At 43.3% G+C, this 16,440-nt stretch overlaps 1 protein-coding gene and 1 non-coding gene across 4 annotated transcripts; one reads left to right on the top strand and one right to left on the bottom strand.

Annotated features, from left to right (window-relative positions):
- Positions 1-650: 650 nt before the first annotated feature.
- ptrh1 (peptidyl-tRNA hydrolase 1 homolog) lies at positions 651-10,823 on the bottom strand. Of its 3 annotated transcripts, none has more exons than XM_039012758.1 (6): positions 10,771-10,823; positions 10,274-10,400; positions 4,162-4,381; positions 1,685-1,784; positions 1,536-1,581; positions 651-1,329 (listed from the first exon to the last, which is right to left on the bottom strand). In XM_039012758.1, the coding sequence occupies exons 2-6, from the start codon at positions 10,379-10,381 to the stop codon at positions 1,060-1,062; spliced, it is 744 nt and encodes a 247-aa protein (XP_038868686.1). In that variant the 5' UTR covers positions 10,382-10,400; positions 10,771-10,823; the 3' UTR covers positions 651-1,059. The 3 variants fall into 3 exon arrangements, with proteins under 3 accessions (XP_038868686.1, XP_038868687.1, XP_038868685.1); XM_039012759.1 differs by having other exon boundaries at positions 10,762-10,779; XM_039012757.1 differs by lacking the exon at positions 10,771-10,823 and having other exon boundaries at positions 10,274-10,764.
- Positions 10,824-15,135: 4,312 nt separating this feature from the next.
- trnap-ugg lies at positions 15,136-15,207 on the top strand. Its single transcript has one exon. It is a non-coding gene; the product is annotated as a tRNA-Pro (tRNA).
- The last annotated feature ends 1,233 nt before the right edge of the window (positions 15,208-16,440 follow it).

Genomic DNA, 16,440 nt, shown 5'->3' with positions numbered 1-16,440 from the left:
AAATTAGCCCAGTGTCCAGCCTTATTAGTGACCTCTGACCTTTCAGAGAAAAGTTAGAGGCCACCACTGCACTCTCCCAGGCTGACCACTCAGAGGGGCTGGGAAAGTGCCCTGGTAGGTGAGATGGCTGGCTCAAGGGGGTCACATGAGAGAAAGCGAAAGGGGTAGAGAGGTGGGGGTCTGTCATGAGTGGAGAGATTCCCTTTGAGTCCCATTCCCCACATCCACAAGTGTGGCCCTGATGCTTTGTTGTGACTCTGAGCTACGGCCAAACAGAAGGCTTCAAACAGCCCTATCCTACAATGTTTGGCCCCCATTGTTTTCTCCCCTGCCCTTTCTTTCGCCCTGCATCGCAATCTATTTGGCCCATTCTATCAGTTTTCCATTCTCTCACTCTGCCTCTTTCTGTACTTTTTATATGGTCCTTTCTCAGTTTTTGTGGGCTGGTATTCACTTTGGTGAGAATCCTACACTTATTGACTGTTTGCTACTACTCATTAAGAATGCTCGTTGATTAAGAGTGTGGTTATAGGCTGACAATTAAAGGATGGAATCAATATGTTGTATCAGTAAATACAACAAAGACAATGAGTTTAGATGATGTGAGACTTTGGGTGGCTGAAACATGAATGAACCATGTTCTTTTATCAGGAAACCCCTCAGTTTATTCACTATTAGTTCCATTTCTTAATGCCATTGGCAAGACGGTTGTTTAATAATTTTAATATCAAGTATTGGTCTCTCCTTAGACCTTGCACATAATTAGATCACGCCATACACATGGTAGTTTGGGAAACTTAAAAATAAATGCATACCAATCTAGATCTATGCGATGATTATCTTATACATATCTAAATTCTTTGTCCTTGAAACGAAGTCTGCTTACTTGGCATTCATTTCACATACATCCTAAACCAGAGCGTAAACAAAGTCATAATAAATAAAAACATGTACACACTTTCATATTTCTGCAAGAGGCAGCTTTGTTTCAGCAGGAGCAAAGCTACTATCCCAGAGTAGTCACAGTTTCACTGGCTCTGTCAAAGTCTTTCGTCAGTCTCAGGTCTGGCCAGTGGCCGTGTCCTTTCGTGGAGCGCTTAAACGCTCCCTTTGTTTCCCAGTCTGTGATGCTGGTCTGCCTCCACGTGGCAACAGTGGGGACTGCATATTCTCCTTGTCAGTGAGCTGGGAGAGGAGAATGTCCACACTCTCTTCTAAAATCCCACTCAGAACCTTCTGCTCCTCCTGAGAGAAGCGGCCCAGAACATGCCGGTCCACTGATGTTTTACCTGATGGTCTGCCAATCCCAACACGCAGTCTGGGCATCACCTGGGGGGCACAAGAATAGAATAGTACTATATTGTCTGTCTTTTTGCTCTGCTCCCAACCCGCCCAGACAACAGTTCCCTTTGACAGACATGACATTTCTCTGGATTCTCTAGCACTTTCCAAAAATTTGTCAAAGGGAACAGTCATCTCTCAATTCCTCCCAATGTGGGAAGGGAGAGTATTTGCCTGTGTGGAAAGTTACTTACATCAGTCTGCAGACACTCAACACAGGACCGCACACCATTGTGACCCCTGTCAATCAACAACATATAGAATGAGCACAAAGTTGGGAAGATCACATTGTTGTCAGATAGCGTCATTAGTCATGCTGATAACTGTCTGGGAATCAACTCACCTGGCGCTCCCTCCTTGTTTCATAGCAAGCTTTCCAAGAGGCTTATCCAACTCATCATGAACCAGCAGTATGTGCTCAGGCTTGATGCTGTATTTAACCGCTTGATTCAAGGTAATTAAAAACAAAATATCATTAACAATGATATCATTAATATCATCAAATATCATTAACAAACAGAAAAGCAAAGGCTAGCTTTTTCAAACAGAAATTTGCATCCTGTAGCACAAACTCCAAAAAGTTCTGGGACACTAAAGTCCATGGAGAATAAGAGCACCTCCTCCCAGCTGCCCACTGCACTGAGGCTAGGAAACACTGTCACCACTGATAAATCTGCAATAATTGAGAATTTCAATAAGCATTTTTCTACGGCTGGCCATACTTTCCACCTGGCTACCACTACCCCGGTCAACAGCACTGCACCCCCCACAGCAACTCGCCCAAGCCTCCCCCATTTCTCCTTCACCCAAATCCAGATAGCTGATGTTCTGAAAGAGCTGCAAAATCTGGACCCCTACAAATCAGCCGGGTTAGACAATCTAGACCCTCTCTTTCAAAAATTATCCGCAGAAATTGTTGCAACCCCTATTACTAGCCTGTTCAACCTCTCTTTCGTATCGTCTGAGATCCTCAAAGATTGGAAAGCTGCCGCGGTCATCCCCCTCTTCAAAGGGGAGACACTCTAGACCCAAACTGCTACAGACCTATATCTATCCTACCCTGCTTTTCTAAATTCTTCAAAAGCCAAGTTAACAAAGAGATCACCGACCATTTCGAATCCCACCGTCCCTTCTCCGCTATGCAATCTGGTTTCCGAGCTGGTCATGGGTGCACCTCAGCCACGCTCAAGGTCCTAAACGATATCATAACCGCCATCGATAAGAGACAATACTGTGCAGCTGTATTCATCGACCTGGCCAAGGCTTTCGACTCTCGTCAATCACCACATTCTTATCGGCAGACTCAACAACCTTGGTTTCTCAAATGACTGCCTCACCTGGTTCACAAACTACTTCTCAGACAGAGTTCAGTGTGTCAAATCGGAGGGCCTGTTGTCCGGGCCTCTGGCAGTCTCTATGGGGGTGCCACAGGGTTCAATCCTCAAGCCGACTCTCTTCTCTGTATACATCAATGATGACGCTCTTGCTGCTGGTGATTCTCTGATCCACCTCTACGCAGACGAAACCATTCTGTATACTTCTGGCCCTTCTTTGGACACTGTGTTAACTAACCTCCAGACGGGCTTCAATGCCATACAACTCTCCTTCCGTGGCCTCCAACTGCTCTTAAATGCAAGTAAAACTAAATGCATGCTCTTCAACCGATTCCTGCCCACACCTGCTCGCCCGTCCAGCATCACTACTCTGGACGGTTCTGACTTAGAATATGTGGACAACTACAAATACCTAGGTGTCTGGTTAGACTGTAAACTCTCCTTCCAGACTCACATTAAGCATCTCCAATCCAAAATTAAATCTAGAATCGGCTTCCTATTTCACAACAAAGCATTCTTCACTCATGCTGCCAAACATACCCTCATAAAACTGACTATCCTACCGATCCTTGACTTCGGCGATGTCATTTACAAAATATCCTCCAACACTCTACTCAGACTGCATCTAATTTGCTATCACAGTGCCATCCGTTCTGTCTCCAAAGCCCCATATACTACCCACCACTGCGACCTGTATGCTCTCGTTGGCTGGCCCTCGCTTCATATTCTTCGCCAAACCCACTGGCTCCAGGTCATCTACAAGTCTCTGCTAGGTAAAAGCCCCGCCTTATCTCAGCTCACTGGTCACTGTAGCAGCACCCACCCGTAGCACGCGCTCCAGCAGGTATATTTCACTGGTCACCCTCAAAGCCAATTCCTCCTTCGGCCGCCTTTCCTTCCAGTTCTCTGCTGCCAATGACTGGAATGAACTGGGAAAAAATCCCTGAACCTGGAGACTCATATCTCCCTCACTAGCTTTAAGCACCAGCTGTCAGAGCAGCTCACATATCACTGCACCTGTACATAGCCCATCTGTAAATAGCCCATCCAACTACCTCATCCCCATACTGTTATTTTTATTTTGCTCCTTTGCACCCTAGTATCTCTACTTGCACACTCATCTTCTGCACATTTATCACTCGTGTTTAATTGCTAAATTGTAATTATTTAGCCACTATGGCCTATTCATTGCCTTTACCTCCCTTATCCTACCTCATTTGCACACACTGTATATAGACTTTTAGACTGTTATTCCATGTGTAACTGTGTTGTTGTTTGTGTCGCACTGCTTTGCTTTATCGTGGCCAGGTCGCAGTTGTAAATGAGAACATGTTTACAACTAGCCTACCTGGTTAAATAAAGGTGAAATAAAATAAATAAATATAACAAATTCATAGTACACAAAGCCTACTTTTGTACTAATTCCTCAGTAAAAACTCAAAATGCATAAAATGTAAAAAAACATCAAGAAGACAAGATTCCTCACCTGCTTTGGCCACGGATACACCGTTTATGTTCATCAGTAGTCGTGGTCGGAGAAGCACGATTTGGGTGTCCTGGATGTCAGATACGATGACCTCACCGGACACATGCCTATCACCACGCCAGCTATCAGCTACCCCAAGCCGGGAAGCAAGTGCTTCCAGTACTGCCATGCCTACGCTGTGGCGTGAACTGTTCATTCCAGGGTTTCCCAGTCCCACAACCTGCACAACAACAATAAATACATATTTTCCATCTTTGCATATTATATTTCTCTAAATGCCATTGGTGAGCACAGTGGTTCTCCTCCCACAAGAACATACTGATTTGTGTCATGTTAGTCACACATTTTTAACTAACAATAACAAAGTCTTGTTTCAAATATATGATCAAAATTAGTTTTTGGCTCATAATTGTGCCAGGGAGCCTTGTTTTTGGAGCTCTTCATGTCTAACTTATAATTATGAAGAATAAAAATGTAGAAGCCCCAGGTAGCCTACATTGCTGCTACCCCACGTAGCAAACTTTAAAGACATATAACCCGCCTGCGAGAATCCCTTGATGTGTCCTAATACATGTGCATAAAATTCAGCAAAATGGACAGCGTGAACTAAATCAAAGGACTGATCGCAGGCGAAGCGAGCCCTTCATCACGGCTTATTGTGAAATAGACACGTTGGCCTTAGGAAGTTTCTGATGACTCCACCAACGCAGTGGAGCGGAGACCAGGCTTTGTGGAATCTAGCTCTGACTACATCAATTCGCCCAAGGTCAGTACTTCAAAAACTGTAAATTATGAAACCCCCTGTCTTGTACTTGTTTGTCCTTGGTAGTTGCATGCTTTTCTTGGTTTGCTGAAATCCATACTTTTTCAATAAACATGAATCAAATACAACCAACGACTGTTTCCCTGCTGAGATTCAATTGGCACATTCGAATTAGAGCTGATTTTCCATCTTAGAGCAGTGAACAAAGAGTTGGTGGTTGCATTTGGTTAACGTTTATTGAAAAATTATGGATTTCAGCAAACAAAAAAAGGCACCCAACTACAGAGGACAAACATAGGTACAAGGTAGGCGTTACATAATTTTTTTTTGAAGTATTGACCTTGGGTGTATCGATGTAGTCGGAGCCAGATTCCAAAGCCTGGTATCTGCTCCACTCCGTTGGTGGAGTCATCAGAAACTTTCTTCATCAAACCAACTTTTATTTGTCACATACACATGGTTAGCAGATGTTAATGAAAGTGTAGCGAAATGCTTGTGCTTCTAGTTCCGACCTTGCAGTAATATCTAACAAGTAATCTAACCAAAAAAATTGACAACAACTACCTTATACACACAAAAAGGTGTAAAGGAATCAATAAGAATATGTACATAAAAATATATTAATGAGCGATGGCCGAACGGCATAGGCAAGATGCAGTAGACGGTATAGAGTACAGTATATACATATGAGATGAGTAATGTATGGTATGTAAACATTATATAAAGTGGCATTGTTTAAAGTGGCTAGTGATACATTTATTACATCCATTTTTTCATTATTAAAGTGGCTAAAGTTGAGTCAGTATGTTGGCAGCAGCCACTCAATGTTAGTAATGGCTGTTTAACAGTCTCTCGGTCCCCGCTTTGATGCACCTGTACTGGCCTCGCCTTCTGAGTGATAGTGGGGTGAACAGGCAGTGGCTCGGGTGGTTGTTTTCCTTGATGATCTTTTTGGCCTTCCTGTGACATCGGGTGGTGTAGGTGTCCTGGCGGGCAGGTAGTTAGCCCCTGGTGATGCGTTGTGCAGACCTCACTACCTTCTGGAGAGCTTTACGGTTGTGGGCGGAGCAGTTGCCGTACTAGGCGGTGATACAGCCCGACAGGATGCTCTCGATTGTGCATCTGTAAAAGTTTGTGAGTGTTTTTGGTGACAAGCCAAATTTCTTCAGCCTCCTGAGGTTGAAGAGGCGCTGCTGCGCCTTCTTCACCACGCTGTCTGTGTGTGTGGACCATTTCAGTTTGTCCGTGATGTGTACGCCGAGGAACTTAAAACTTTCCACTTTCTCCTCTACTGTCCCGTCGATGTGGATAGGGGGCTGCTCCCTCTGCTGTTTGCTGAAGTCCACGATCATCTCCTTTGTTTTGTTGACATTGAGTGTGAGGTTATTTTCCTGACACCACACTCCAAGGGCCCTCACCTCCTCCCTGTAGGCCGTCTCGTCGTTGTTGGTAATCAAGCCTACCACTGTAGTGTTGTCTGCAAACTTGATGATTGAGTTGGAGGCGTGCATGGCCAAGCAGTCATGGGTGAACAGGGAGTACAGGAGAGGGCTGAGAACGCACCCTTGTGTGGCCCCAGTGTTGAGGATCAGCGGGGTGGAGATGTTGTTACCTACCCTCATCACCTGGGGGCGGCCCGTCAGAAAGTCCAGGACCCAGTTGCACAGGGCGGGGTCGATACCCAGGGTCTCGAGCTTAATGACGAGTTTGGAGGGTACTATGGTGTTAAATGCTGAGCTGTAGTCGATGAACAGCATTCTTACATAGGTATTCCTCTTGTCCAGATGGGTTAGGGCAGTGTGCAGTGTGATTGCGTCGTCTATGGACCTATTGGGGTGGTAAGCAAATTGGAGTGGGTCTAGGGTGTCAGGTTGGGTGGAGGTGATATGTTCCTTGATTAGTCTCTCAAAGCACTTCATGATGACAGAAGTGAGTGCTACGGGGCGATAGTCATTTACCTCAGTTACCTTAGCTTTCTTGGGAACAGGAACAATAGTGGCCCTCTTGAAGCATGTGGGAACAGCAGACTGGGGATAAGGATTGATTGAATATGTCCGTAAACACACCAGCCAGCTGGTCTGCGCATGCTCTGAGGACGCGGATGGGGATGCCGTCTGGGATGGCAGCATTATGAGGGTTAACACGTTTAAATGTTTTACTCACATTGGCTGCAGTGACGGAGAGCCCGCAGGTTTTGGTAGCAAGCCGTGTCAGTGGCACTGTATTGTCCTCAAAGCGAGCAAAGAAGTTGTTTAGTTTGTCATCGTGGTCCGCGACGGGGCAGGTTTTCCTTTTGTAGTCCGTGATTGACTGTAGACCCTGCCACATACCTCTCGTGTCTGAGCCGTTGAATTGTGACTCTACTTTGTCTCTACACTGACGCTTAGCTTGTTTGATTGCCCTGCGGAGGAAATAGCTACACTGTTTGTATTCGGTCATGTTTCCGGTCACCTTGCACTGATTAAAAGCAGTGGAGTGGAGTTTAGTCCGCTACATAAGACTATGACTCATTCTAAATTCGTGACAGGTCACGTAAAAGTCCACTTTTTTTTCAAAGCACAACGGCCACAAAAAGGTCCAATGCACCGGTTGTAGAGTTGTGGCTGCAGAAAGGCCTGTTGAAAGACTCTGCCATGCTTTTGCCATTGTTCCCATTCTCCTTCCCCATAATTTACACTGTGAACTTATAGAAGATTTATTTTCTGTATTGCAATAGCCTGCTTTCAAACTGATCGGTATTCCGCTACACGCCTAGTCGTTATCAATAACTAACATAACTTGTATGCCTAAAACAATCTATTATCCATCTAATAATAAAAACAGAAATTCATCAAAGTTAGTTAAAAGCCTTTAAAAAAAATGTTTTTAATACTTTTGCCTAGTGAGCTTTGCAGCCCAAAAGACACTCATACCTAGGAAGGTGATGGCTACAGTAGTCGGCTAAGGGACCTAAAGTCTCCTCCTGCCAAATCTCCTCATGTGCCTGACAGCCAGTGGCTCTACGCCTCCTGCGGACTGGGCATGATTATTGTTATAACCACTGAGCGGCTGGACCTGCGCTTTTATAGGCTTTACCGTGGAAACAAACATTTTATAAATGGCATTGACATGATGCATAAAAATATATAAAACGTATTGAGTGTTTTTTAAATTTTATATAGGGGGTAGATCAGCTTTAATAGTGCAGATAGATTGTATATTCCATCAAAGTAATTGTCTGCAACATTTCCAATCCCCCATATATTTTTTGGTATATATACAGTACCAGTCAAAAATTTGGACACACCTACTCATTCAAAGGTTTTTCTTTATTTTTACTATTTTCTACATTGTAGAATAATAGTGAAGACATCAAAACTACGAAATAACACATGGATTCATGTAGTAACCAAAAAAGTCTTAAACAAATCAAAATATATTTTATATTTGAGATTCTTCAAAGTTGCCAACCTTTGCCTTGGCTGACAGCCGTGGTATATCAGACAAAAAATGCATTTTTACTGCTCTAATTACATTGGTAACAAGTTTATAATAGCAATAAGGCACCTCAGGGGTTTGTGGTATATGGCCAATATACCAGGGCTAAGGGCTGCATTGTGGTTAATAGCCCTTAGTGGTGGTATATAGTCCATATACAATATATGTTTCTAAACACTTCTACTCCCATTAATATGGATGCTACCATGATTATGGATAGTCCTGAATAATGATGAGAGAGAAAGTTACAGATGCACAAATATCATACCCTCAAGACATGCTAACATTTCACCATTACAATAAAAAGGGGAGGTTAGCATTTTTTTTGGGGGGGGGGGGGGGGGGGGGGGGCGATATTTATGCCTCTAACTTTCTCACTCATCATTATGCACAATTCATATAGGATAATCCCTATTAATGGTAGCATCCACATGAATGTAGAAGTGTTTAGAATCATATTCTATTCTTATTTATAATAAAAGTGACTCCAAAATGACAATACCTCACTTACCATTAATTTCTATTGGGCACAAAATAATCTGAAACAGAACCAAAACAAACAGCAAATGCATCCAACTAGTTTGTAGTCACAAGCTTGATGTAATCATTGTGTGCTATGAATGGGACCAAATACAAAACTTTTGACTACTTAACTACGCATAAGTGAATTTGTCCCAATACTTTTGGTCCCCTAAAACGGGGGACTATGTACATAATGTGCTGTAATTTCTAAACGGTTCACCCGATACGGATGAAAATAACCTCAAATTAAAGCTGACAGTCTGCACTTTAGTCAATGTATCATTTAAAATCCAAAGTGCTGGAGTACAGAGCAAAGAGAAAACAAAAATGATCCATATCCCAATACTTTTGGAGCTCACTGTAGCTCTGGGTTTAATCATTGATGAGATTCTATTATCTGGCCCAGGTTACCCGGGTGGGAGGACTTTACACTGGGTGAAAAGTGATTGCATTCACTTTGGTACAGGGCTGCCTCCCTGGCATGAGCCAGGTGCCCTGTTCAAATCCCACGGTGAAGTCGGCTCAAAACAAGTGAGTTAGCCTATGCTAGATTAAGCACGTGGAGTAATGAGTATGATTCTGTGTTTTCACATGCAAAAGTGATTACTTTTGATAAAAATGCTTTATCTGCCTTCCCAATGAAAAATAATTTAAAATTCTAACATCTATTTTATGGAAAAGAGATGTATGTTTCTGGACGATGCACCATGCTACATTGTTGACAACATGATTTCAAAAGGGCGCTCGTCCCTCACCAATTTTGTCCGTTCACGTCACAGGCCGGTGCACCGTAGCTCAGGTTAATATTGACAATCATTGACAATCATTGACAATAACACACAGGAACAAATTTTTGGTATTTCACTTTTATAACGTAAAAACATAGATACAGTTTGTCAAATGTACGACAAACGTTTAAAGTGTTAGCATTTTAGCTAACCTTAACCTAATTATCCGAACCTGCTACATTAATTCTCCTAACCTGCTTGAAAAGTCCATACTGACAAACTGTATCCAATCTAGTCAAAACAGTGTCTGCAGTGGGGTGGGTATAATTTGTGGAACGTTCCAACAGGAATCTGTTCCAAAAACTTCATAACAAGGTTGCCAACAAACAAAGCATACAAAGTTGTAGGGAGTGGGCTATTTAATTACGTTTTTCGGCAGCTAATTAGCTAGGTGAACTGATCATGCTACTTTGTATGCGTTGCTTGTTGGCAAACCATGTACTTTCCAAAGTTTTTGGAACAGATTCCTGTTGAAACGTTCCACAAATTACACCCACCCTCTGCAGTGTACTGACTACAACATATGTGGGTAGCAATAGTTTTTCTTTAATAATTCACTTACCAGTCTCCGGCGAGAATTTGTGTGGACTCCAGCTTCACTGCCCATCATTGGTCCAACGGGTCCAATCAGCAAAGCTCGATTTATCAGTTTTAATAAAAGTCGTCTCATTGTGACAAAATTCAGCAGTCTTAAAAAACGGTGACACACAAAGCCAAAGTTTAGACCTACCAACAACAGTGACCTTTCCCAGGCTTTAATGTCTATTGACGTTTCTCATAAGCACAGAAAAGGCAACGTTACAAACACTTTTACGTTCATAACTTCATGTTCTCTTGCAGTGACATTGTGAGTAGCCTAGTGTCAAAAGCCTACTGTCTGTGACCACCATCAATAGCTTAGATCCAATAACGTACTCCTGACGTTTCAGTTCAGTAATAAACGAATATATTTCAAATGTCTATAGTTTAAAGATCTCGCTATAAAATTGAGAACACAAAAGAAGAAACATTGGAAAAGGATATCTATAGAGTTCTCTTGGTAAAACAAACCTGCCGTACCATGCAACTTTGACATTAATCAAAGAGACTGGTGAACAGAAAACTGAGAGGGTTCATTGTGATCAACTTCTGATCTTTTCAACCGTACCGCCACCTAGCTTGGAGGTTTATAAATTCACTTACGGTGTCTTCAGAAACTATTCACAGCCCTTGACTTTTGCCACATTTTGTGGTGTTACAGCCTGAATTTAAAATGGATTAAATGTAGATTTTTTTTAATGATCTCCACACAACACCCAATTAGTCAAAGTGGAAAATGTGTTTCGAAATGTTTACAAATTAATTAAAATGAAAAGCTGAAATGCCTTGTGTCAATAAGTATTCAAGCCTAGATGAGTTCAGGAGTAAACATGTGCTTAACAAGTCACGTAATAACTTGCAAGGACTCACTCTGTAAGCAATAATAGTGTTTAACAGGATTTGTAAATGACTACCCCATCTCTGTACCCTACACATACAATTATCTGTAAGGTCCCTCAGTCGAGCAGAGAACTTATGGCACAGATTCAACCACAAAGACCAGGGAGGTTTCCAATGGTTCGCAAAGAAGGGAACCTATTGGTAGATTAGCATGCTGCAGTTATTAATTACACTTTGGATGGTGTATCAACACTAACTCAGTTGCAGGAGGAGAAGGAAACCGTTCATGCATATCACCATGAGGCCAATGGTGATTTTAAAACAGTTACAGAGTTTAATGGCTCTGATAGGAAATAACTGAGGATGGATCAACAGCACTGTAGTTACTCCACAATACGAATCTAAATAACAGAGTGAAAAGAAGGAAGCCTGTACACAATAAAAATATTCCAAAACATGCATCCTGTTTGTAATAAGGCACTGAAGTAATACTGGAAGAAAAGTGGCAAAGAAAGGATATTTTTGTCTTGAATACAAAGCATTATGTTTGGGGCAAACACAACACAAACATCACTGAGCACCACTCCTCATATTTTCAAGCATGGCGGTGGCTGCATCATGTTCTGGGTATGCTTGTCATCGGCAAGGACTAGGCAGTTTTTTAGGATGAAAATAAACGGATTAGTCTGCTTTCCAACAGACACTGGGAGACAAATTCACTTTTCAGCAGGACAATTACCTAAAACACAAGGCCAAATATACTCAGGAGTTGCTTACAAAGATAACATTGAATGTTCCTAACTGGCATAGCTACAGTTTTTACTTAAATCGACTTGAAAATCTATAGCAAGACTTGAAAATGGCTGTCTAGCAATGATCAACAACCAACTTGACAGAGATTGACACATTTTTTAAAGAATAATTGACAAATATTGTACAATCCAGGTGTGCAAAGCTCTTAGAGACTTCACACATCTAGAATCTGTCTCAGTAGTCTGTCACATCAGGGTAGCAGGGGATGGCATCAGGGACAGGCTGGCATCTCTCTACGGCAGCATCAATGTCATTGGCTGTCATGGTGGTGGAACTGTTGTGGCTTTCCCTGACGATGTCCCAGGTCTTCTCAACAGTACTGGTCTTCTCCAGAAAGACCGTCTTCTCTACACTGCTGCACTCCAGGTTGATGACCCTGACGAACTGCAAGGCCTCAAGAGGGTGGTTGAACAGCTCGATCTGGTCGTTGGCCTACTCCAGGTGAGAGATGTGCTGGCTGTAGGCGTCTGTGTTGAAGGCCATGACCTGGTAGCTCTTGTACCAGTAGTCATCACCCTCCAAGGGCAGGAAGAAGGCTTTATGTTGGGTCACAACCTTTCTCAACGCCTGGGCAGGTCTTGACAGTATGATGAGGGACAGCACCGTATTCCTCCTCGATCCACTCCACAAACTCAAAGTTGTCCATGTTGACCAGGACTTCGAACTTGGAGGATGAATACTCCAAGGTCGAAGACCACCATAGTCCCTGTGCCCAAGAACAATAAGGTAACCTGCCTAAATGACTACTGACCCGTAGCACTCACGTCTGTAGCCATAAAGTGCTTTGAAAGGCTGGTCATGGCTCACATCAACACCATTATCCCAGAAACCTTAGGCCCACTCCAATTTGCATACTGCACCAACAGAGCCACAGATGATGCAATTCCTATTGCACTCCACACTACCCTTTCACACCTGGACAAAAGGAACACATACGTGAGAATGCTATTCATTGACTACAACTCAGCATTCAACACCATAGTGCTCTCAAAGTTCATCACTAAGCTAAGGACCCTGGGACTAAAAATCTCCCTCTGCAACTGGATCCTGGACTTCCAGACGGGCCGCCCCCGTCATGGTAAGGGTAGGTAACAACACATCCGCCACGCTAATCCTCAACACGGGGGCGTGTCCTCAGGGGTGTGTGCTCAGTCTCCTCTGTTACTCCCTGTTCACTCATGACTGCACGGCCAGGCACGACTCCAACACCATCATTAAGTTTGCTGATGACACAGAAACCTTGCCGTGTGGTGCAAGGACAACAACCTCTCCCTCAACGTGATCAAGACAAAGGAGAAGATTGTGGACTACAGGAAAAGGAGGACCGAGCACGCCCCGATTCCCATCAACGGGGCTATAGTGGAGCAGGTTGAGAGTTTCAAGTTCCTTGGTGTCCACATCACCAACAAACTAACATGGTCCAAGCACACCAAGACAGTCGTGAAGAGTGCACAACAAAACCCCTTCCCCCTCAGGAGACTGAGAAGATTTGACATGTGTCCTGAAATCCTCAAAAGGTTGTACAGCTGCACCATCGAGAGCATCCTGACTGTTTGCATCACTGCCTGGTATGGCAACTGCTCGGCCTCCGACCGCAAGGCACTACAGAGGGTAGTGTGTACGGCCCAGTGCATCACTGGGGCCAAGCTTCCTGCCATCCAGGACCTCTATACCAGGCGGTGTCAGGGGAAGGCCCTAAAAATTGTCAAAGACTCCAGCCACCCTAGTCATAGACTGTTCTCTCTGCTACCGCATGGCAAGCGGTACCGGAGCGCTAGGTCTAGGTCCAAGAGGCTTCTAAACAGCTTCTACCCCCAAGCCATAAGACTCCTAACATGCTTTCATCTTGTTAACATGCTACATTTATCACGTTTAATTGCAGTTGTGTAGTCTAATGTGCGCAATGTCATTTTTAAACTTGTCGATGTGCCATTTCTAAACACTGATGGCAAGCTTGCATAAGTGCAGACCTATGGGTTGCATGCCCGGCTGCCGATGATGACCAATTTACGCAGTGGCTCGGGCAAAAATAGCTATTGCTTTCATAAAAGTTTGAGTTGTCTATGTGAAAATGATTGAGACTGTACAATACAATACCTCATGACACACAGTATTATACCAGTAATAATTTGTCATGTTTGCTTTCATAAAGGTTTGAGTTGTGTATGTGATTAAAACTGCTTTAGCATACTCTATACACTTCCTGAAATAGGCTACGCTAAGTGGTGGCACTGGCAACAACCCTGTTCAATCAAAAGAGACCATCCAATAACAGTGCACTTTCGCCACGCCCATTTCGTTTGACACACCCACTTATTTCAGCACGCCCACTGCTCCGAGACCAGTCCCGGAAGAGCCTTTAACAGTCTGAGACAGGTTGATCTTGGGCAACTGGATGGAGGGGCAACTGCCACCCCTGGAGTGCAGGACAAGGTGGCTGAGTGATTAAGACAATGGACTGCTAATCCATTGTGCTCTGCACTAGTGGCTTCAACATTGCACAACATTTAATCATTTCTTCCTTGATTCAAAATCTGTCATTTTAACCGGTACTGGTTACCTTCAGACAAGTCCCGTGACACTTGTGGGGGTCGTAGTTCAAAACTGAGAACAGCATTGTGTTTGTTAGAGTCTCCCCTTTCCATAGAATTTTGTAGGTCGAACCGTTCGGAAGCTACAGACATTTATACGAGAAGACTGATTTTCGGGATGTCTCATGTTTTGACAAACATCGCTCTCGATCTGCCGCCTTTCACCGAAGATGCAGAGGTGTGACATCAGCGGTTATGGAGGAATGAGAAGCATCCAGTGCAAAAAAAAGTGATATCTCCAGTTTAAAACTGACAGATTCCAATGGGGATTTGATCATTTATTCACGTACCGGTGCATCAATCACCTCAAATTCAATGAGCTCCAATTCGTTTTGATGTCTTCTTTTTCAACTTCAAAATCTAAATTTAGCTCTTCATTTGTTTCTTGCTGTTACAGCAAATGAAAATTGAATCTGAAAGTCTCAGCAGATGAATTACAGAGGATTTGAACTGAAACCTGGTCAACTGCTTGGAAGACAGCTATGCTCACAAGTATACCACCAAAACTCACGTGATTCACTGTGGCCTGGCACTATCGACACGTCAATCCATATCCTCACCGTCATTGCTGGTGACAGCAAAAAAACTTTTTGGATAAATTGGCTCGTTGGTCTAGGGGTATGATTCTCGCTTTGGGTGTGAGAGGTCCCGGGTTCAAATCCCGGACAAGCCCTTTTGTACTTGCATCTGCCGCCAATGGCGATTACTTTCTTTTTACTGCTAGCCAAAATGAAGGTGATCAGGATGGCTAATATATTGCATCTGAAACAGTTATCAAAGTTGTATTTCCTAGCGAAACAGGGGATGATAAGTGATGGAAGACCAACACCTGAGCTTATGGACCTAAATTAAAGGACTGGACAGAAAATCACACCACCATTTAAATCTGAGTGGTATCAACGGAACGACTAGCTCTGAGGCTGCGCTGCTAGCAGCCGACTCTACTGCTTCCCATGCCTACAGTTCTACACCAGCGACAACGTGTGGACAAGAGCTAGTTACTGCAACTTGAACTTGCCTATAGTGCTCAACAAGCATGAAAAGTCTTTCTCACATCCAAAGCCAGATAGCTCTTAAGACATTTGGCAGATAGATCTGGAATTGAATGAACAACGGAGATTGAACATCAGCATGCACAATGCAAAGACAAGATAAAAGATTTTGAAAGACCTAATAAATGCTAGGCTACATGCTACCTAGGTAAACAGGAGTCTGTAATTGAGAGTGCCAGATCAACAAACGGGCAACTCTGGAACTATTATATGCCTTTGTTTCTATGAGCGATTCGAGCAGAAATACAATGAACTGGGCCTGGCTGAAAGCGAAACTCATAGAAACAGCCAATCCGTGTAGAGAGGGGGAGAATCTACTACAACATACTGGACAATATCAATGTTCAGATGAGAGCCAGGTTTGACCACTGAAAGAGAATGGTTCTCCAGTTGGGTAGAGGAATAAGGCAACCTCACAGAGAGTTACTCACACTAAACAACTTTATTTAGAGAGGACATATGAGATGGATGTGGTTCTGTACAGAGAATAGTTATGAATGAATATGCTAATAAATGAATATACTAATAAACATGATAATGAATGAGTAATAAATAACACAAGAGCAATAATAATATTGACTGTATAAGGAGATAGTGACATAAGCAAAGGACTGTATAATACATATAATCAACTACTATTAGCAAACAGCAATAGTAACAGCCAACAGTAAATGCACAAGTTTCAATAACAACATCACTCACTTCTGTCCAAGTGTAACAGTATAACTTTACATCCGTCCCCTCGCCCCGACCCGGGCGCGAACCAGGGACCCTCTGCAAACATCAACAACTGACACCCACGAAGCATCGTTACCCATCGCTCCACAAAAGCCACGGCCCTTGCAGAGCAAGGG

This window comes from Salvelinus namaycush, chromosome 18 (genome assembly GCF_016432855.1).
Source record: "Salvelinus namaycush isolate Seneca chromosome 18, SaNama_1.0, whole genome shotgun sequence".
Lineage (NCBI taxonomy): Eukaryota > Metazoa > Chordata > Actinopteri > Salmoniformes > Salmonidae > Salvelinus > Salvelinus namaycush.
The sequence above is the reverse complement of the archived record's forward strand: the minus strand, read 5'-3'. Positions and strand labels throughout refer to the sequence as shown.